We start from the raw sequence: 21,502 nt of genomic DNA, 5'->3' as shown, positions 1-21,502 counted from the left end.
TTTTGTGAAAAGCTTTCCAGTCCCCTTAATCATGAGCAACGAATGCTGCCGCCAATTAGGTGGAGCGACACGGGGTGTTTGCGGTTTGTTTCAAAGTAAGAATCAGTGTTTCAATAAAACTAAATGGCATTGTTTCACTAGTTTTTCCTTCTAAGAAAAAAAAAAAAAACCTGAGAAAAATAAGGGTGTGTATTCCTGTTTTCAAACACAAAGGCAAACACAGAAAATTCCAACAATGGCATCATAACTCACCAACAGGTAAGCCGGTGTAAATGTCAATGACGAAGCCTGGCCTTTGACTTCCACAGAGTGTAGCAAATTCATCTGCAGTAATTCATTAAACAAAGATGGGGTGAGAGGAGTAAGAATAGGGGTCAGCAAAGAGCAATGACTGGGCCGAAAGAAATTACTTTGGAAACATCTTGCAAAATATTTTTCTGTATTTTGAGGAATTTAAAATAAAAAATAAAACTGAGAATCCCCACAGATGTTGTAACCTTGTCCTTAAGGCAAACGCTGAATGAAAAGCGACCTCATGTTGACGTAATACTGAGGAAGAACCAGAGGTCTCCACATCACAGCCCACACATTTGTATGAGCTTGCCTGTAGGAATTTGGGTTTCTAGAAGGATGTTGTTCAGCTCTGAACCCAGGGACTGGCAAGAGGGCCTCTTTCCACTCACATGAAGGGATCTGGGATTTTAGGAATGCTTACAAAAATCATTTCCTCAGTAGATTGGGGGGAGACTGTAGCAAATCTAGCCAAGTTCTTGACATCAGGTCTATTAATGACTAATTCAGTTCAAACAACCAACTTATGTCATTACTTCAGTTTTTGGAGCTGGATTTCGTTTGGTGCAGCTCTTTCCTTCTTTCTCTCTCCCTCCTCCGACCTTCTATCTTTCTCTTGCTCGTCTGAATTCATCAAAGTTGATAACAGAGGATGAACTAAATGTCATCTGCAGTCCTTCTAACTCAGAGGTTCTGTAATTCCAGATCATGACTGTAACTGATATAGCATGGTATCAATTTAAGCTCAAGGTGGTCATTGCCTTATTGGTCAAACCCACTAAAAAGTATAAAACGTCTCTGAAAGTAGTTTGGTCAAAATGTAGCATGTTCTTCTTCTACTGCTTTATTTCCTTCATATCTGACTGTCTACTTTTAACAAATATAATGCCAGCTGACACTGGTCATCCAGACATATTTCAGGAACTTCTAAAATGTGTGCAGATTACATACCTAAATGAAAAGCCATGACTAGATTTGGCCAAGATTCAACATGAATAAGAAATCTTGCTTTTTAGATAAAAAATATGCACGTTCTTAACTCAGATACTTTTGAAAGTAATGAAAGTCTTTAGTAAGGGTTTCCAAAACAGTCTCTAGGGGAACACACAATGATCCATCAAGATAAAAAAGAAACTACTAAGATTTTCATTTCTCTTCACAAAATATAATTAAAAAAATTAATTTTGTATATATTTCCTAATAGAACAGTTCATGAAAATAACAAATGCAATAATAAATGCATTTTTCAATCTAGTTGAAAAATATATGTAGAGATATATACACATATACTTTTACATGGAAACGCACACATCGAATAGGTGTAACCCCCCTACTTTTTAACTGATAGGTATGTATGATCAAAAGATTTGAAGACCATTGGTGAAGATCAGGGGTTAGCAATTTCTTTCTTAACGGACTAAAGAGTAAATATTTTAGGTTTTGTAGGCTGTGCAGTCTCTATTAAAACTACTCAACTATCCTATGAAAGCAGCCACAGGAAATATGTAATCAAATTTGTGTGGCTGTGGGGGCGCCTGGGTGGCTCAGTCGGTTTAGCGGCCGACTTTGGCTCAGGTCACGATCTCGCGTTCCGTGAGTTCGAGCCCCACATCAGGCTCTGTGCTGACAGCTTGGAGCCTGGAGCCTGTTTCGGATTCTGTGTCTCCCTCTCTCTGATCCTCCCCTGTTCATGCTCTGTCTCTCTCTGTCTCAAAAATAAATAAACGTTAAAAAAAATTAAAAAAAAATTTGTGTGGCTGTGTTCTAATATGATTTTATTTATAGACACGAAAATTTGAAGTTCATATACTTTTTGGGACATAACATATTATTCTTTTGATATTCCCCAACCTTTTAAAATATGTAAAAACCATTCTCAGCTTTGGGCCACACAAAAATTAGCGTGGGCTAGATTTGGCCCAGGGGCTGTACCTGGCCAACCCCTGGTCGAGAGACGTCTTGCAGACTGTGGATAACTCATAGGTAATTCTAAGTGATGATTAATACATTATTTCTAGAGTAAACAATGGAGGAACTGGTATATTTTACTAAAAAAAAGAATATTCTGTTTCACATGTAATCAGATAGAACCAGACAAGAGATTTAGTATCTTACAGATCACTGTGGGGAACAGAGTAGATACCACAGAATACTATCAATAACTGCATCACAGTTTATTTAACCCTAAATAAGAACATTAGTAAATGATGTCATTATTTACCGTATAAGAACCACGCACCATTTCACTTCATTTACTCCAAGGACATGGGTTAGACTTTTTTGTTTTTAAACAAATAACATTACATAGATTTTTCTCTAGGAGGGTATAAGAAAAAATTTCTCTCCAATCTCAGTACCATGAAGAGTTGCACTTTCCTTTAGTGTTTAGTTTGCTTTATAGTCATTGAGACTCTTAGACTTGATTATCTCCCCCTTTTTATATGAGCTGCTAGAAAGTTTGGAGCCAAACTTATTGCTCATCTTTGGCAAGTGTGTAGAAATTCCCAGCTTGGATTTTTGCGTATTAGCCTCGCTCCTTGCTCCAAGTTTCTTACCCTTGTTTGCCATTTGCCTTAGGCCTTCTTTATTTTACATTCAAATCTTTGTGGGCTGCCTTAAATTCTTTTTGGAACAAGACCAGTTATAAATAAGTAAGAATAATAGGAATATGGTTCACCTATTTGTCATATCGCTTCGCCTAACGTTTCTAGTCTTTCAGTTACGTGGTGAACTCCATGACGATAACAGTGTTTCTGTTTCTCCCCTCTATGCTGAGTCTGTAAGTCTGGCGAGTGAACTAGTGTACAAATTAGACAGTGTGTTCTGTGACTCAATTTTCAGCTGGAAGGACCAGAATCAATTGTGAACTTACACAGTTGCCTCTGTGAGCTAATTTTTTGCTTAGGAAGATAAACGACGGACTTTTTTCTTGCCTGGCTGAGACTCATTTCTCTCAACAATCCATGGGTAACTTATCAACCTATGTTTTTGGTAATGGTGCAACTCACCTGTGCTCGGGATGGGACACTGTTCACAGGGCTTATTCCAGGCCCGGCCAATGTTGTAGGAACAACAGCACATCTTCTTGGTCATATTGAACAAAAGTTCTCCGTCGCAGGTCTGGTTGTCAGCGTAATAGTTTCTGTAGCACAAACTTCTTCTCATATCTAGAGGGAAGGGGATGGTGATACCATGGGGAAAGCACACCGGATGTCTAAGGGGATACTCAAGGAGTATCTTTTGGATTTTATTGTAACTTGACTTGGATGAGAGCAGGAACAGCCTGCTCTTACCCAATTTTCTATCCACATCTGCCGCTATAAGAAAGGGGACTTTGAGAAATGTATTCCCTGGGATTTGGGGCCACAGAACTAAGTCATTATGGAGCCGCAGTGTTAATAAACTTTACACGACTCTCCACCCAGACTCTTAGTAACAATTCTCCACTGCTATTTGGCAGTAATTTTCTCATTTCCGACTCATGATGTTTTAATACTGTAAGTCAGTGCTGTAAATATAATTGTATAAAGATACACCCAAAGTCACACAAAAGAAGTACTATTAAACCATTGTTTGGGATTTTCCAACATTACATTTTAAAGAAAACTCCCAACCACCCACACAAGGTGGGGAAAAAAGGCCAAGTTTATGGTTTACAAGGGAGGAGGCTCTCACAAAGACAGTGGAAGGGTGGCAGGCAGCACTCGGTCTGATGAGTAACATAACACTAAGGACCAAGTGCTGGGCTTACAAGCTCTTTTTCTCTTCACAGATGAAGATCGGACATGCAAGATTAAGAAAAACTTGAACTTACCCATGCAATTATTCCCCCCATTCACTTGCATGTAGTCTGGAGGGCAAATACAGGTGTAGTTGCCGACGGTGTTGTAACACGTCCCCGGACCACAGATTCCGGGAGTCTCACATTCATTCACATCTGTAATCCAGACAGAAAGTGGTATACGAATATGAAACCTTCACTCTTTGGAATGGCCTGATACTCAGTGTCAACATAAATGTCGACAATGGAGGAGAAAATCCACAGGGCACTTTGAAATCTGGATAACAAAAATAGATGTTTAATTCATCGGTGCCCTTTGCCTATGCTAATGTGTATGTTTTCAGGAAAGGAAGTGCCAGAAAAAAAGGTTTTGCCTTCTGATAGGAGTTCCTAATAGATGAGTCCATAACATCCTGAAAGGCATGCAGAGATGGAGATGTGGAGAAATCCTTCAGAAAGACCGCTAATACGTCATATGTTCACAAAATCTGTGGAAGAATATAATAGACCCTGAAGCCATTCAACAACCACTTTCATGAATTTGCATTGGTAAGGTAGAATGGAAGTAGGTATTTAACACCTCTATCCCCATTTCAAACACAGAGGTTGACTCTAATCTTTGTTGATTCCAGGGGTCTTAGAGCTGTGTTATATACACTGTGATAACTCAATTAATACACAGTGAGGTCATCCTTTATCGAAGTCACCTCATAAGCCTTTTGGAGAGCCAGAGGCATATTTCTCCTCCAGGATACAGGGAAGTATCTTCCTAACTAGTCATGTGACTCCCTCATATAGATGAAAACCATCTTTCCCACCACAGTCTATGGCCCAAGTGCTTTGAAAGCCAGAAGCGGTCAATATTCTCCATCTTTCCAATAACACAGGATGAACAGGAATTATCACTTACATCATAAGACCAAAGAGGCTGCCTTTTTAAGAGAAGCTCATTTTGGTTCATTAGTACAGATAAGTGGTAAAGAACAGGAAGAAGAAGAACTCAGTGCTTCCCAGAATACAGAAGTCCTTGAAATGAGACCTGAGCTACTCTAATATAAATGGCTTTTCTAAAGAGCCCAGAAAACTGCAGGCATAAGTGAGACAATGGCCTAAGATAATAAAACTCCACTTTTCTCAGAAGAAGAGGAATATTTGGGGCGTATCAGAAATGATATCCCATCAGTAACATTCGTGCAAGCTGCCACAAGTATGGCACATTTACCTGGCTAGGTTCATGTTTAGACCATTGCGCTGTATAGCTAAATTCTTAGTTTTACTGGTGACTGTATACTGGCTTTTGAGGTCAGTTCTCAATAGCTGAAAGAACTTATCCTCCTAAAGGACCATTTACCGTCACACACTCGGGTATCTTCGTTCAGGTAGTAACCGGTTGGACAGCGGCACTGGAAACTGCCGAAGGTGTTGATACATTTCCCGCCTTGGCACAGTCCTGGGAGCTCCTGGCACTCATCAATGTCTGTCAAAATGAAAACAACAGCATTTCTTCAGCACTGTAAATAAACCCAAGGAAGTCCAAAATGTGCATACTTTAAGATCAAGGATACAGAATTACCTTCCAGGATGACAGTGATAGGGTTGGGCCGAAAACCTTCTCCTCCAGGACAAAGAATTTTGTACTCAGCTATTGAAACAAAAAATCAAATGGAGTTCTTTTGAATCTAAAATTTCTAGAAATCGTATCCTCAAGAGAAATACTGACATAGCCAACTGAAAATATTCATTTTCAGGAATCCTTAGCAGTTACCCCACCCATCTTAAACAAGTTAACAACTGTGTGTATGCATGTTATTTTCAAATGGCTTTTACTAAGGGTGCCAGAAAGATGGAAGGCCACTGTCCTCAGTCTTTGGACCCACCACCTACCCTCCTGGCCTCCTGTTCCTGTGAACATGTTTTATTCACGTTCATCACTAGTAGTGATGAAGTAGCAGTTATTGTCATCACTACTTCTTTGTAAAGATTTTCTTCCCCCTTTTTTTTTTCTAACAAACTCCTCCATTTTTACATTTTGTTCAGCCTGACTTCCTGGGAATTACTGCCTCCCTTAATAATGTTAATCAGCCTGTCTCCAAAACTCTTTCCAAACAGAACTTCAGGGAAAGCTGTTCTTTCCTGGTTCCCATCCCACTTTTGTCTTTAATGCCTAGAGATCTTTCTTGCCCCTCTATTTTACTGAGTGCAATACTGATTCCCTTGGTTTCCCAAACCAACTTTCTACATTGTCCTTCGATTTTATCCATTAATTCTGTCATTCAAGTATTTCGCTCAAGAACATTTATTTCAGTGCCATGCGCCAGCAGTGTGATACTTACAGGCACATGTGAGTAAGAATGAACCTAACTGGGGCGTCTGGGTGGATCAGTCAGTTAAGCATCTGACTCTTGATTTCAGCTCAGGTCGCAATCTCATGGTTGTGAGACAGAGCCCCACATCAGGCTCAGTGCAGAGTATGGAGCCTGCTTGGGATTCTCTCTCTCTTTGCCCCTCCCACGCACACGCGTGTGTGCGCGTGCGTGTGCTCTTTCTCTCAATAAATAAATAAACTTAAAAAAAAATGAAACTAATCTGCTGTGTCATCCTGGTGAGCTTTGATAAAAATTAGCTCTTTCATAATCATCCTAATCTTTCCAAATCTGATAATCCCTCTCCTGGCTTTCTGAAATGCTATGTGTATATGCCTAAATGTACACATGTATATATTTCAGTTCCAGGTCTGATCCAGTTTGGGGTAGTGTGGACCTATTGCTTTACTAATAATTTTTTTTTAAGTTTGTTTGTTTGTTTATGAGTACAAGAAAGAGAATTCCAAGCAGGCTCCATGCTCCGTGTGGAGCCTGACACAGGGTTGGATCTCAGTAAACCTGTGAGACCATGACCTGAGCCAAAGCCAAGAGTTTGCCACTTAACCAGCTGTGTCACCCAGGAACTCTGCTTTGCTAATCATTATTAATCAATAGAGCTGACTCCCCTACTTAAACACCTTGGTTTGCTTCTTTCAACGTCAATGAAATTAACTACCTCCCTCTTTCATTTTTTTTTTCCTCCTCTTCCTCTAATCATACACTCTTTTTAAGTCTCCTTTTTCAGGTCACACCCTGCCTTCAAGGCCCAGGGAAAAAACGCACAAGGTCATCACCACCTCTGCCATTTCAGAACTGACTTCCCTTTCTGAAGAGAAGAAAGAAGGTGCCTGCTAAGCCTTCATCCCTGTGCTGAGTGCTTGACATGAATGACTTCTTTTAATTCTATGAGGCATTATATGAATGAGGAAGTTCAAGTCTTGGTAAGTAATTTGCCCAAAGTTACATCAGTGCCAAGTGATATAGAGTCCTAACTGGAGCGAGGAGTGCTCTTTCTCCTGCTCATGGCACTGTTTCTGTTCTTTCTTCCCTTATTGAGACCTACACTCAATTGCAGCTTTTATGTTTGGGTCACACTTTGCTAGCTGTACACTTCTGGAGGGCAGAATCTAGTCTAATTCATCTTTGCACACTCAGAGTACACACTCTAGGTACCCAACAAATAATTTTAGAGAAAGTGAATAAATGAGCCTTCCGCAGGGAAAGAATCAGTACCTATCCCAATATACACTGTTAGCAGCAGCATCAACCTTTGCCTAAGAAGCCACATCTGACTGAATCCTCATATAGGACCCACTTAGAAAAATGTGAAGCCTTTTCTATTTTTAGGAGACTTATTTATGTCCTTAAAATCACATTCTAAAGCTTTCTTTCAAGTAATACCATAAGAATAGAAATAACCTTCCCTTTCGTATTTACATAACTAATCACTTTTCTTTTACCAGGGACCAAGTGTCTAACCTATCCTAGAGCTTTTGATAACTAGCCCACACATCTATTGATGTGTTCCTGGAAGGTAAGCAATATTATATAAGTAACCTAGCCTGTAAAAATCTTCTTTAAAATAGCGCTATGTACTTTTCACTCACATAGAAATGAAATGTCACCTGCCTGCCCCACCTGCCCTTTTAGTACAAGCCAACTGGGGACTCTTCTGACACCCAAATTGGGAATGGGGTCCCTCAATAGGGCTGAGAGGTTTGATCTCCTTTCCCTGACTAAAGACTAGAGACTGGAGGCAGCTCCCTCTTTCTGTAGCGTCTGTCCTGTGGATCTAGAAAGGAGAACCGGCCTGAGCAGGAATAATAATAATAAACAGGAGGATGTACACTTACATGTGTTCACAGGAGGGCACAGCTCACAAGGAGTACCCCAGGCTTTACCCAAAGAACAGCAGCAGGAAGCCTTGGAGACACCAACTCCAATTTCATTGCTACAGGCTGTATCTCCATTGTCTCCTCGAGGTCGAACATCCAGATAGCAATTTCCAGAGCGGGTATCTATTTACCATGTATAAACAAAAGAGTGTCAAGAATATTCTCTCTATGGGAGGGCTGGATATTGAAATCCATTTCAGAAACTGTTTAAACACTGCAATTTACTTTTACCACGAAACTAAGAAGTGCCCAAACACATATACTGGGAATTTACCTACAGAATAAAAAATAACTGAAAGTATAAATCAGATTTAGGCAATGTTTACATTTTTAGGTATTACTTTTTTAAAAATTGAGAATGGAATGTTCAATGCTGCTTTCAACGTAAAAGTATACTCTCTAAAAAGTTTTAAGATCTTACCAACACAGCCAACTCGAGTTGGATTCAGCTCAAAGTCGGGTGGACAGTCACAGGTATAGCTGCCTGGAGTGTTGACACAGTTCCCACTGATACACGTGGTTGGATCCAGACATTCATTAACATCTAAAACCACACAGCAAGGGGCACGATTATCAGCCAATGTGGGGCAGACGTCACCATACAACAGTAGCAGTGGATCTGGGGCTCCCAACAAGAATTTTAAGAGTTACTAGTTATATTACGCCTAGAAATACGGTCTTCCACTTCTGAAATAAAAACCCCTCAGGAAGGAAATATGTCATAGTCTTTGGTCTTTTTCCCCTGGAACACATTTAGCATTCAAATTTGTCATCAGGAGAAAATATAACTTTGGAACTAGGAAAAATATTCCAGTCAAGGTAACTGAAAGGAAAACACTACTGTGACCTCGGTCAACCAAAAATTCAGACACAGGTTTTAAGAAAATATATTTAATATGTGCGGCTTGTTATTTCATCAAATTAGAGCAAGATGTCCCAGGGAACCCTTAGGAGCAGGCAACTTCTGCTGCTTCCCCAACCGGGCACGCTCGCCTCGGTGCAGCTGAGTGAGTACAAGGCAGACACACGCACAAGGCTTAGTGTGCTTCCTCAAGCCTGCTAAGAGTCACTCTCCCATCATTGATGCTGTGTGGAATATTTCCCTTTCAGTTTCTGTTCCAAAAATATGTACAGACTTCCGGATTTAAGATGTGGGTTTTGGCAAATTCCACCTCATGTAATCCTTTTGTCTGTTTTGAACACTGATGAAATACTTAAGAACAGACAAGCTGACTCAGAGAGAAGAGAACGGGAAATGAGGATACCTTTCTCCTTGGGTTTCCCTCCCAGCCTGCTGTGGACCTGGTAACCTTCCTGTAGGTTCCACTGCAGAAAATTCATTTGCTCAGATTGCATGTGAACTTGGAGGGACAGGGAAGACTAACAGAAATGAGGTCAGACAGAACGATGCTGATGGTAAGCTGGGGCACTGAGGAAGGCATATGGGCCATGGAGAGGCAACTTCCTGAGGCATGCTAGAGGCCTGGCTTGGTGTCATGAGTTTCCATCAAAACAAAACAAAACAAACACAACAAAAAACCAAAACAAAAAAGACAGAAGAATGTCTTTGAGAGGAATACCCTGGTCTAGATTTATTTCAGGGAGGTGGTCATGGTGGTGGTGGTGGTGGTCATAAACTGGAGAGCTACTGAATCACAGCTTGTTTAGGTAACTGGAAAAAAAAATTTTCCCCTGAAATCCTGGGTCTATCCAGAATGGAACATGTTTCCTCAATATCCTTGAATAGACCAGTGGCCCAGGAAAGAGAATGCAGATGTCTTGCAAAGTCTTAACTCAGTGCCAAAGGGAACCAAGTGACGGTCCACAGAGGGCCTATAGCTTTTCTATTTTTTTTTTTCCTATGTTCCCTGAGAGTCCCCTGCTCTATAAGAAAATGATCTACACACTAGAAATTGGTGGCTGTGCTCTCTGTATCACATTCTCTGGTGACCACGGACAGGCCACGATGGGAAGGAGTGGGTGTTACAATGGAGAAGTGCCAGGAGAAGACTCATGATCCCAGTGCACGGCCTTCAAAAGGAACCTTTCTGAAAATGTGCCTAAGGAGAAAAGGAATGGCTGGGAGACCTTTCAGCCAGAGCACCCCTAGAACATTCTTCTATAGCCATGAACTTGACTGTGAGGCTATAAACTCTGTTCCTTCAATCGTCTGCCACTCTTTCCTCTGCATCCTTACATGTACCCCGTTCCAGGAAATTAATTATGTGACTCTGTGAATATTCTTGTGAGGTCCCAGTGATACCCCAAGAGCCAGGTCCTCAGGACACCTGGGAGCAGATTTCGATGGGAATGGACGTCTTACCTGTGCAGTTCCCACCACTTCTGTCCAGTTCATAGCCTATCTCGCACTCACAGCGGAACAAGCCGGGAAGGTTGTGGCAAGTTCCAAAAACACAGATGTTCGGAAGGGAGCACTCGTCGATATCTTGGGGAGGGATACAAAGGGGGAGAAATTATTATTATTATTATTATTATTATTATTTTGCTAAAGGAACTGACCAGTGTCATTAGGCACCTCATGTTATCAAGAAAATGAAGACTGCTGGGGTGTCTGGGTGGCTAAGCATCTAACTCTTGGTCTCAGCTCGGGTCATGATCTCAAGGTTTGTGAGTTCAATCCCCGCATTGGGCTCTGCACTGATGGTGTAGAGCCTGCCTTGGATTCTGTCTCTCCCCCTCTCTGACCCCTCACCTGCTTGTGCTCTCTTTCTTTCTCTCAAAATAAATAAATAAAAAAAAATAAAATGAAGACCACCTAACATCAATCCACATGCTTCTCCTAAAGCCTGTTAGATGATTTGCCAAGTGTAGTGAAGCCTCTTACGTGAGAGCTCACTTTTTTCAGCCTCCATTACATGCCAAGCAGTAGGCTAAGCATTTCATGTATATAATTTCTGGTCTTTCACATAGATCCATGTCATTTTTGTGAAGTAAAAGTCAAAAAGGCTACCTTAGGCCAAATTCTTTTGTTGTTCTTATCTATACAGTCATTGTTTTTTATCATGGGTTATAAAATTTTACAGACCACAAAGGCTTTGTGGTAACTTTTGTAATCAGTTTTATAATCTTCTGTATCCCTAGTGCTATGTTGTGTGCTTGCTATTGTTGATGGAGATCCAAAACTGCAGACACTTCTTCCAGGCCTTGGTCCCCGCCTCACATTAATGTTCTGTGTGTGTAATTGACACACAGGCACATTATCAGCCTTGAGACTGGCTTTAAATAGCTATAACCACTCTGCAGGCAATGATTTATATTAAGAACAAACAAACAAACACAACCTTCCCTTATAGCATGAAAAGAAGCAAAACTTTGTGCCTATTTAGGTTACCAGAAGTGGCACAGTACCTGTTTTCCTTGGATGTTCAGAGTAACAAAAGTAAACAACGTATTAGGCACATGGTCAAGAGCATAATCTGGTTTCTTGATTCAGAAGAATTTTATATCAAACTCTGCATATTTAATATAAACTGTATAAAGAACACCTAATGGTTCCATAACAAAGAAAAGTATTTACATAGAACTGTATGAGGGAATTAGTATACACGCCATAACTAAAGACTGATTTTGAGTTAATGTCCAATTACCAAGCAACAATTATTAGTTATGACATTAATCAGGGTCTTGTTTAAACTTCTACTGTCAATGGTTATCATTTGTTTATTTCTACTGAAATCTTTTTAGTTCATGGTAGACACTAATTCTTGTCAGTGACGGATAATGCACTTAGATTTGACAAGTGTGGGGAAAGAGAAGAACCTTGTGTTTCCTAGTGGGTGCCAGCCTTAGCCAACAGGCTCCCAGGATTCTTCTTGTTTGACCAACACTTCTCAGAAAGACAGAGACTTGCACTGGGAGACAGCATGACATATAACATTATCCCTTACTGAACGGATTTGCAAAGGATTGTTCCATATTCACATGTATTAGATATTTAGAGACCATGTGAGACAAACCCAGTACATTATTCTACATATGGAGAAGATTATCTGCTCTATTATTTTAAAGCTTTTATTTCTAGAAACCAAACCATAGCAGAGATTAAAAACATATTTAAAGAGAATCCTTCAACAGGACATTATCAGGGCACTTTGAGCTCTTTCCCCCAGCAATGCGGATAAACAAGTCGCACTGAGTTAACCACACCTTGTTAGTGTCTCTCTCCTATGGCCAATGGGTGTGCTCGTGTAGACCATCTGGCCATGGTTGGCTGTGCAGCTTGTGGTCAGAAAGTTGAGATTTTCTCTGTACAAAGAGAAATCATCCAGCTAGAGACCTAATACCTCCACAGACTGAATTGACCAGCTTAGATGTGAAGCCAAAACACACCTCAGTTAAAAAAAAAAAAAATCAGGAATGTTTAAATAACCTCATCTTGTCAGGCTTTACAAGGGCCCCAGCAGCTTCCCCATCAGTTACCTTCACAGGCTTTCCCATCAGCACTGGGCACAAAGCCCATGTCACATTCACAGCGGTATCCTCCTGGGGCATTTAGGCACTGGCCATTGCCACACAGATTCAGATTCTCAGAGCACTCATCAAGATCTACAGCCAGAAAGAAACACAAGTTACTCGTCCTTAGTCAGCAGGTTCCTACTTCCTCACATCTGACATTTTTTTATCATTTTCAACTTCCTGAGTATTGCAGTGTTTCATCAAATTTCTATGTGATAACATTTAAACTCATTCTTTTTTCTCCTTTGAATGTTAGTATTGAATAGTCCATGAATATGGGGTTCAGATTCAGAATCCTGAATGCTAAATTGTCCCTAGTGATGTAAAATGAATAATAAGTCAAATGAATCATTCAAATTAAGGCTTTTTCAAGCAGGGTCACCCACATGAGGACACATCCATGACAGGAAATAACATGCCATGATTTGTGCCTATTTCTTAGGTTTCAGACTCAGCTCAGATGGGTAGCAAAGCACCTGGAACAGCAACTACAAAGGAAGCCAAACGTTCCTGTCTGCTTAATTTTGACTCAGTTTTGCTAATAACCACAGGCATTAAATATCAAGCACATGGACCATGTATGTCTGATATGTGAAACTTTGAATATTTTCTAAGAAGTAATGGAAGGTTTATGATGACAAAATTTCACTGAATTAGACATAAACAATTTCAAATATGCTAAAAATTTTCAATGACTTGGAAAAATTCCAGGTAAATCACTGACTGGGCCTTAGTTTCTTTTATGTTTAAGTGATGTCCTGTGAGCAGAATGTTCGGGATATATTAATGCTTTCAAGTCATATGAAATGGATCTCAGTATCTTATTGAGATCTAGAACATCTGCTTCCCTTCATACATAGCTTCGTACAGCAAGCTCACTCAGGTTTGGTATAGGAACGAAGCCCACAGTGAGAAATAGGCACAAAAATATAAAGGCTAAGGATTACAAAAAGAAGCATAATTTTTTTTTAAAAAAGTAATGACATCATTGCATACAATGATACCCATCAACTATATAACTGTATATATGTATGTATTTTTAGTAGCTTCTGAAGTCTCCCTAATGGACCTGGCTCCAAATTTCCATTCCACAGGCATGTAGTTTCACATAACTAATCTTTTCTATTAGAAGTTGTCTATAACTGACCCAAACTTCAGGAGAAAACCTGATGGTCTGAAAGCTGTGAAACACCTGGCTTCTCTGATTTCCATTTCCGCAGTTTTTCCCCACACAAGCCTACCTGTACAAGTGAAGCCATCGCCCGTGTATCCTTCTTTACAAAGGCAGCGGTAAGAGCCCATGGTATTCTTGCAGTCTGCATGTTGGCTGCACATGTGGGTTCCATTGGAGCATTCATCCAGATCTTATGGAAAAAAGTCACATCGTTACGAACAGAAAGCGTGACCTTTAAAGTCAATAGTATACAAATTTTTTACAGAATAAATATTTTCATGTTTATAGTCCAGGCAGCTCATGAGAAGCAACTGCTGCTGTTTTCCAACCCACCAGTGCACTTAATGCCATCTCCGATCCACCCGGGGCTGCAGCTACATTTGAAGCTTCCTGCCGTGTTGGTACATACAGCATGTCTGTCGCAGTTGTGTGCTCCAATTTCACATTCATTGATGTCTGGAAAAATAACCAATGGTTTAAAAAAAAAGTAGCACAAATGCCTTCTTGGTCTTTTAAATAACTCAGCAATGGCAACTAGCAACTTCAACAAGTGAGTCACTTTCACACAGTTGACTCACTTTCACACTTTCCACAGTATTATATAGATTGGTTTAGCATCATTGGTTTAACATAGATTGGTTTCACACTTTCCACAGCATTATATAGATTGGTTTAGCACTTTCAACTTCAACAGTTGACTCACTTTCACACTTTCCACAGTATTATATAGATTGGCTTAGCATCCACATATATAACTGCATATATTGGACAGCTTTAAATTCCAATTTATAAAGAAAGAACAATATGATGCTACTTGCTATTATTAATTCTAAGTATCTTCCATTATTTTAATGTGTCCAGTCATCGCAAAACAAAATGAACCTCTTTCAAGTTGAAGACTTTAAAAAGTGGTTTGCCTAACATTCTATGGTATCAACACTCATGGTCACATGTTTCTATTCCCGATATTTTTATTAAATCAACTATAAAGTAATGGTGCACATTGTTTTCATATCTTGTACAAAGGAATACAATGTTGTTGGCATACTAGAAAAATTTTCACTCAAATACTATGTATTAAATATATTTTATTCTCAAATGGAATTACTGTATTATTTAATTATGCTTTATTTCTATAAAAGTTTTACTTTAGGTATTGCTAATTCAAGCATTAGCAGAGAATTTTCCTTAAGGCAGTGAGTGAACCATCTTTCCTCTCGCTTCTTAGAGTTCTAGCAGGTTGGAGACCCAAGCCTTCTTGTATATTTCATGTAAAATTCAAATCAATCCAATGCAGATTTTTCTGTAAAAGGAGTACCAGATTAAGGTCATATTACTGTTAAAAATAGACAACAGGATTAAAATGGAGTCACTTGTGCTAAGCCCCATATCAGCAAACCGTGGCTTAATAACTAACTTAATTGCAGCCTCTCCCAGGAATGAAACCTTTAACCAGTCAACCTGGAGTTACCTGGTTAGCACTAATGAGGTAATCTACCTGATAGAACTCTTTCTGTCCGCATAGAAAGGTGACCTTGCCTGAAACCATCTGCTCCTTCCTTGTTTCTATCTCCCTTTACACCCAAAAAAAGTCTTCCATTTTGTACAGCTCCTTGGGGCTCCTTTGTATTTGCTAGATGGGATGCTGCTGAATGAGTAAATTGTGGAATAAAGCCAATAAGACCTTAAATTTTATTCAGTTGCATTTCTTTTTTTAACATGACTAAAAGACTCCAAATTCTTGAAAGTTCTCCATTCTCCAAAATTCCATTTCCAAATTTAGCCAAGACGGATTCTATAATATAAAAGTGCTATAAAATGTAAAGTGAAATGTTATTTTTCTGTGATATTGTGATTTGTAAGAAATAAACCTTGGTCTTTATCCCTGTTTCTGGCACAGAGTTCCTAAAACTCTTGGAATTACCTAGTGATGAGAGCACAAAGGTGTATTTTGTTACATTTATGAGGTAAATTTTGGACTTCACCTAAGCATGGAGTTTGTTGCCAGGAGAATCAACCATGTGATTAGAGGGTTAGAACTTCCAGTTTCACCCCTGACCCCCATGGGAGAGAGGCTGGGGTTGAATCAATGACCAATGACCAACGATTTGATCGATCATGCCTATGTAACAAAGCCTCCAATAAAACCCAAAAAGATGGGTTCAGATGCCTATGTAATGAAGCCTCCAATAAAACCCCAAAAGCTTCTGGATTGGTGAATATGTGGAGATTCAAGGAGAATGGTTTGCTCAGAGAGGGCCTCGAAGTTCCACACCTCTGCCCCCTACCTAGCTCTATGCATCCCTTCTCTCTGGCTGTTCCTGAGTTATATTCTTTTATAATATACTGGTGATCTAGCAAGTAAGCGGAGTTCTGTGATGGGATAGAGGGGTGTTGGGAGCCTTTAATTTGTAGGACTAATAGCCAGTAGTTCAAAAGCATAGGTAACAACCTGGACATGTGATTGGCATGTGAAATGAGGACAGTCTTGTGTAACTGAGCCCTTAAACTGTGGCATCTTTCACTATTTCCAGGTAGATATTGTCAGAACTGAGTTGAATTTTAAGACACCCTATTGGTGATCAAAATTGAAATTGGTACCAGTATCCTTACTCCCCAAACTAAATCCATTATGAAGGACAGGTACTTAACCTTATAACAACTTTTTCGTTAACTAAGAATAAGAATTCCTAAGTAGGGATACTACGACTCTATATGGAAACCAACATCTAACTTAGGTCAAGAGGGATAGTTTTGGCATGTGAAATGTTACAAGAATTTTCAGTGATCATTTGAAAAGGGGCATGAAAAAGAAACTGGGCAAGCAACTTGTGTTTACCCTTTGTTTACTTAAGAAGCCCAATTAAATGATTTGAAAGTGTTTGGAAACATGCTGTTTGCCAAATGTTCCCTCTGAAGCCCTGAAATGATCCTGAGATCTTTGGCTTCTTCATAACTTCTAGAGCAAACACAAAATAAAATAGTGACATTTTTCCTACAAAAATATTTTGTGATATCACTAATGATCATAAAATGAAAACATGCCTGGAAGAAAGTTCTGACAATTAGAATGTATTGTATGGGTGAATTTTAATGTAACCTTGGCAGCCACATGAACCTATCGAGTTATTAAAGCGGGTCAAGGCAGGCACATACCAGGGAGCTTTAGACTTGTGACTGGAAGCTTTAACCAACTGAATAATTGAGCAGGGCACATTCCAAGGAAATGAGGAGGAAGGCCAGCCCAGGGATAACAGTAGTAAGTTTGCACGAGAATTCAAGAAAGTAAGCCTGACCTAAGGGCTCCCAAATGGGACCATTAACACTTCTTTCTTCCTCAGGTAAAAATCACTTCCCTCAGCATTAATGACCTTTTGCAGAGTCCTGTCTTCATTTCCCTTCTTTGTCATAATCTCTTTTGAGTTAGGTAGAAACAATGAGTTTCAATTGCCTAAGTATGGAAGCTTCTAAATGTTATAAAATTAAGGAATTTTCCAAGTAGAAAGAACTCAGAATTTGACTTTCCGAATTCTCAGTTTCTCAGAGGAGGTACAGTTGGTCCCCAAGAACATGGGGACTTTCAAGGGCCCCAAGGTCAGTAAATGGTATAGCCAGAACCACGTAGAACTTATTTTCCCTGTCTCCTGCTTGGCACTCTTTTGCCTGGACCACAGCAGTATAATCGAGCTGATTTATTTGGTTACATAAGGACTTTATTCTAAGTCCCACTTCATGGAGTTTTCAAAATCTTGGTGAGTATTAACAGACTTTCAGAAATTTTCACAAATATTTTCTACTTAGTATAATTTTCAGAGATGATCATAGCTTGTAAATCTAGTAATTCTCTAATCTTTTTCTAATTACCAAATTCCAACTTTCTAATTACCAAAGGTTTTCATATGGATTTTTTGCTTTCTCTATTTAATCTTGCAATTCAGAAAGTTACCATTTCTTTTAAAAGGAGTCTCCGACCCTTTTAAAATCATTAATAATATGCTAATATAAATTTCTTTTTCCTTTAAATGTTTATTTATTTTTGAGAGATAGAGAATGCAAGCAGGGGAGGGGTAGAGACAGAAGGAGATACAGAATCCCGAGCAGGCTCCGTGCTGTTAGTGCAGAGCCTGACATGGGGCTCACAATCCCACGAAACCATGAGATCATGACCTGAGCTGAAATCAAGAGTCAGATGCTTAACCAACTGAGCCACCCATATGCTACTGTAAATTTCTAATTTGAGAAAATGCATGCAGTTTTACTGCAATGTTTTCAAGGTGAAAAGAAATTCTATTTGTAAGAAGCCATGTATCATAGGCTTTAGATACTAGGAGAAATGATAACTCAGGAGCCAATATTCAATTCTTCATTGTGTGAATATTTGTTTAAGTCATTGTTTAAGTCATTTGTTTAAGTCTCAACGACTTACTCTTAACAAGTAACAAGTGAATTAAAAAGAGTTGGTCAGGGGCGCTGGTTCAGTCAGTTAAGCATCTGACTCTTGACTTTGGCTCAGGTTATGATCTCACGGTTTGTGAGTTCAAGCCCTGGGTCGGGCTCTGTGCTGACAGCAAGGAGCCTACTTGGGATTCTCTCTCTCTCTCTCTCTCTCTCTCTCTTTCTCTCTCTCCCTCTCTCTACACTCACCTTCCCCCTCCCCCACTCACACATGCATGCTCTTGCGCTCTCTCTCAAAGTAAATAAATAAACAAAAAGAAAAGAAAAAGTTGGTCATAAAGTGTAAAGGCATCCTTGAGTAAAATGTCTTTGCATGTGTATGTATGTGCACATGTACTATTGCCAGCTATTATTTATTAATTATTCCCATGGCAGACTTGTGCCTAAGACTATACCTCATTATAAAAGCAAACAGAAGAAGAAACTGACCCATAAGGAAAACAAACAAACAAAATGCTGTATTCAAACATCTACTCTTCAATAATGGTAAGGAAACATAGCACATGCTTGCCAAGAACGTCTCTTTCTGTACAAATGTTCTCTTTCCCCCACAAGTTTGCTCCAGACAGAAAATTCCTTTTTTAAGATTAAGAATAAGCACAAGCCAAGAAAAGCAAGGAAATGCAAATTTAGGGCTGACACTGCAATGTCCTTAACCCCACCAAAGTTCCCTCACAAAGACTCAAAGGTTCTACTTGCATGGCTGTCTTGATAGGCAATGGTGTGGTCTAAGCAGACCCCATGCACAGGTTCTGGGTGTGTTCCACTGACATTCGAGTAAGGGCTTTGTGCTCTCCTCTACTCTGGCCTCCTCTGACAGTCTTACAAGGAGACACTGTATCACCCACACACACACCTGCCCTCTTGCCTTCTGGCCATCACTCACAGTGGAGCTGGCACACTGTGAGATCTCCTTGGCTGGGCATTGGGGAAGAGGACATTGGAATAAATGGAGAGGCCAAACATGAAGGCTACTTGGATTTCTCTATTTGGATCCAAATTTGAGCCAAGACTATTTAACTGAACACCCACAGAGTTTTCACAGGCTGACAGCCAGTAGAGGACAATTAGCAGTGATAAGAAGAGCTGGGAGGAAATGGGCACAAATTCTCACCGAGTCCTGATGGTTCTGAAGAATATGATTCTCTGTCATGGACTAAGACCCATGAGTAACATTTCTCATGTGAAAAGAAGCAGAGTGTTTGAGAAATGGAATTACCCAGATATGCTGCTATTTTAACTGAAAACAATTCTTCTGATCTTAATGGTATGCTTGTTCACTGACTGAGTGAACGCAGGATGGGAGGTAGGTTCTCAGAAGTTCATTTTTGAAAGCAGGGACCCACTAGGGCTGGCACTTAGCAGCAACTTAGCTCTTCTTCCAATTTATTGTCTAATTACAATTATATGGAATGAACAGAAGAAGCCTGGCATGTGGGCCACAAACACTATAATCCAGCCCCCTTAAGCTACGGACAGAAGAGCATGTTCTAGATTTTAAGCAAATGTACATTCTCCCTCCATTAAATAGAACATTCCCCTCAGTGATACCCATGATTTGAACAAAGCTTAAGGAGAAAAAAGAAACCCTTAACATCTGTGTGGGCTGGGAATGTAAGTCAGTGGGTGGATTCTGAACACTGCTAAAGTGATTGGGAGAAAAAACATGTTTATTTGTTAAAATGGAAACAATCAGTAACGACAAGGGAGCTGAAATATTTAGACAAAGCTGTAATGGAACCCAGAGGATGTTTTTTTTTTTCAGTTCTCATGAAACAAAGTTCTTCCCTATGAAATAGCATACATATTTTTACAATTCCTTTACAGGGTACTCATTTATATATATATATATATATATATATATATATATATATATATATATATACACACATATGTGTGTGTGTGTGTGTATACACACACATACATATACATATACATACACTTATTAGCATACACATTGTATGTATGTATACATATTATATATGCACAAAAATACATTTACACATATTATCAAAAACCTTGTCCCAGGTTTGTTCTTCACTGTTAGTTGTGCTGTGTCTTGCTTATCCCGTTAGGCAAGATACATATCTCTATTTACATTAGTTGCCTGGGACATTATAAACACTTGTCTTTAACATGACTGTCACCAAGGTAACCTGATGGTATTCTAAGTTGGGAGTGACACTAATTTTAAACTAAAAGCAGGCTAATAGAGCCCTAGTTACATGGGATTAAAAATACATTTTGGCTCAGTTTTTTTAAGACTTGTGTTTAAGTACAGCAAACTTGCTGCCAATTCCGGTTTGTGCAAGTCATTTCCAATCAAATGATACCATTGGTTGAATAACGGTAATTACAGAGGACCTCTTTTTCTTCCCTTCCCGATGCACCCTCTCTTTCTGTACCTCACTAAAAGGGTGCTGATGCAAGAGGAACGCTTGTGTAACTACAGAGCACCTTGAGCTGTTCAGGCCCACACACCAGCGGAAGAGCTAGCCAGTAAAATCCAGAGTCGTACTACTTTACATGAGGCTATCATGTGCCATGAGGCAATGCTACGGAAGTGGCTGTGAAACTCGTCTTCTCTCTACGGTGCTGGCTGGGTTTTATGAAATTGAGAAGTCCTTTGGGGCTACAATTTAAAAGTAGGGTGATGCTGGCCCTTAGAAAAGAATGGAGTATTTCTTGAACTTCAAATCTAGGTTTCTGGTCATGTCATTTTACTACAAGTCTGCTGTTGTTTTTTTTTTTTTAATTTTTTTTAATGTTTTATTTATTTTTGAGACAGAGAGAGACAGAGCATGAGCAGGGGAGGGGCAGAGAGACAGGGAGACACAGAATCCGAAGCCAGCTCCGGGCTCTGCGATATCAGCACAGAGCCTGACGCGGGGCTTGAACTCACAGACCGTGAGATCATGACCTGAGCCGAAGTCGGACGCCCAACCAACTGAGCCACCCAGGTGCCCCAAGACTGCTGTTCTTAATGTCAAACTGGTGTCACTGGTGTCCTCTCATCTAACACGGAGTACGTGGCTCTCATTACAACAGTGTAGACTCAGTTATGAAA

The 21,502-nt window shown here is 39.8% G+C and overlaps 1 protein-coding gene across 1 annotated transcript in view; it reads right to left on the bottom strand.

The window, feature by feature from the left end:
- Positions 1-21,502, bottom strand: part of FBN1 (fibrillin 1) — a 233,001-nt gene that overhangs the window by 45,689 nt on the left and 165,810 nt on the right. The window contains exons 32-42 of the mRNA XM_047074460.1: positions 14,314-14,436; positions 14,048-14,170; positions 12,771-12,896; positions 10,654-10,776; positions 8,752-8,874; positions 8,289-8,453; positions 5,646-5,714; positions 5,424-5,549; positions 4,106-4,228; positions 3,300-3,458; positions 253-324 (exon numbers count right to left, since the gene is read on the bottom strand). Of these exons, the coding sequence (XP_046930416.1) occupies positions 253-324; positions 3,300-3,458; positions 4,106-4,228; positions 5,424-5,549; positions 5,646-5,714; positions 8,289-8,453; positions 8,752-8,874; positions 10,654-10,776; positions 12,771-12,896; positions 14,048-14,170; positions 14,314-14,436 (1,332 nt within the window). The remainder of the gene's footprint in view (positions 1-252; positions 325-3,299; positions 3,459-4,105; positions 4,229-5,423; positions 5,550-5,645; positions 5,715-8,288; positions 8,454-8,751; positions 8,875-10,653; positions 10,777-12,770; positions 12,897-14,047; positions 14,171-14,313; positions 14,437-21,502) is intronic.

Source organism: Lynx rufus, unplaced genomic scaffold (genome assembly GCF_022079265.1).
Source record: "Lynx rufus isolate CCGP_SWC_20201006 ecotype Redwood Valley unplaced genomic scaffold, mLynRuf1.p SCAF_13, whole genome shotgun sequence".
NCBI classification, from domain to species: Eukaryota; Metazoa; Chordata; class Mammalia; order Carnivora; family Felidae; genus Lynx; species Lynx rufus.
Note: the sequence above shows the minus strand (reverse complement) of the source record. Positions and strands in the feature narration are given on the sequence as shown.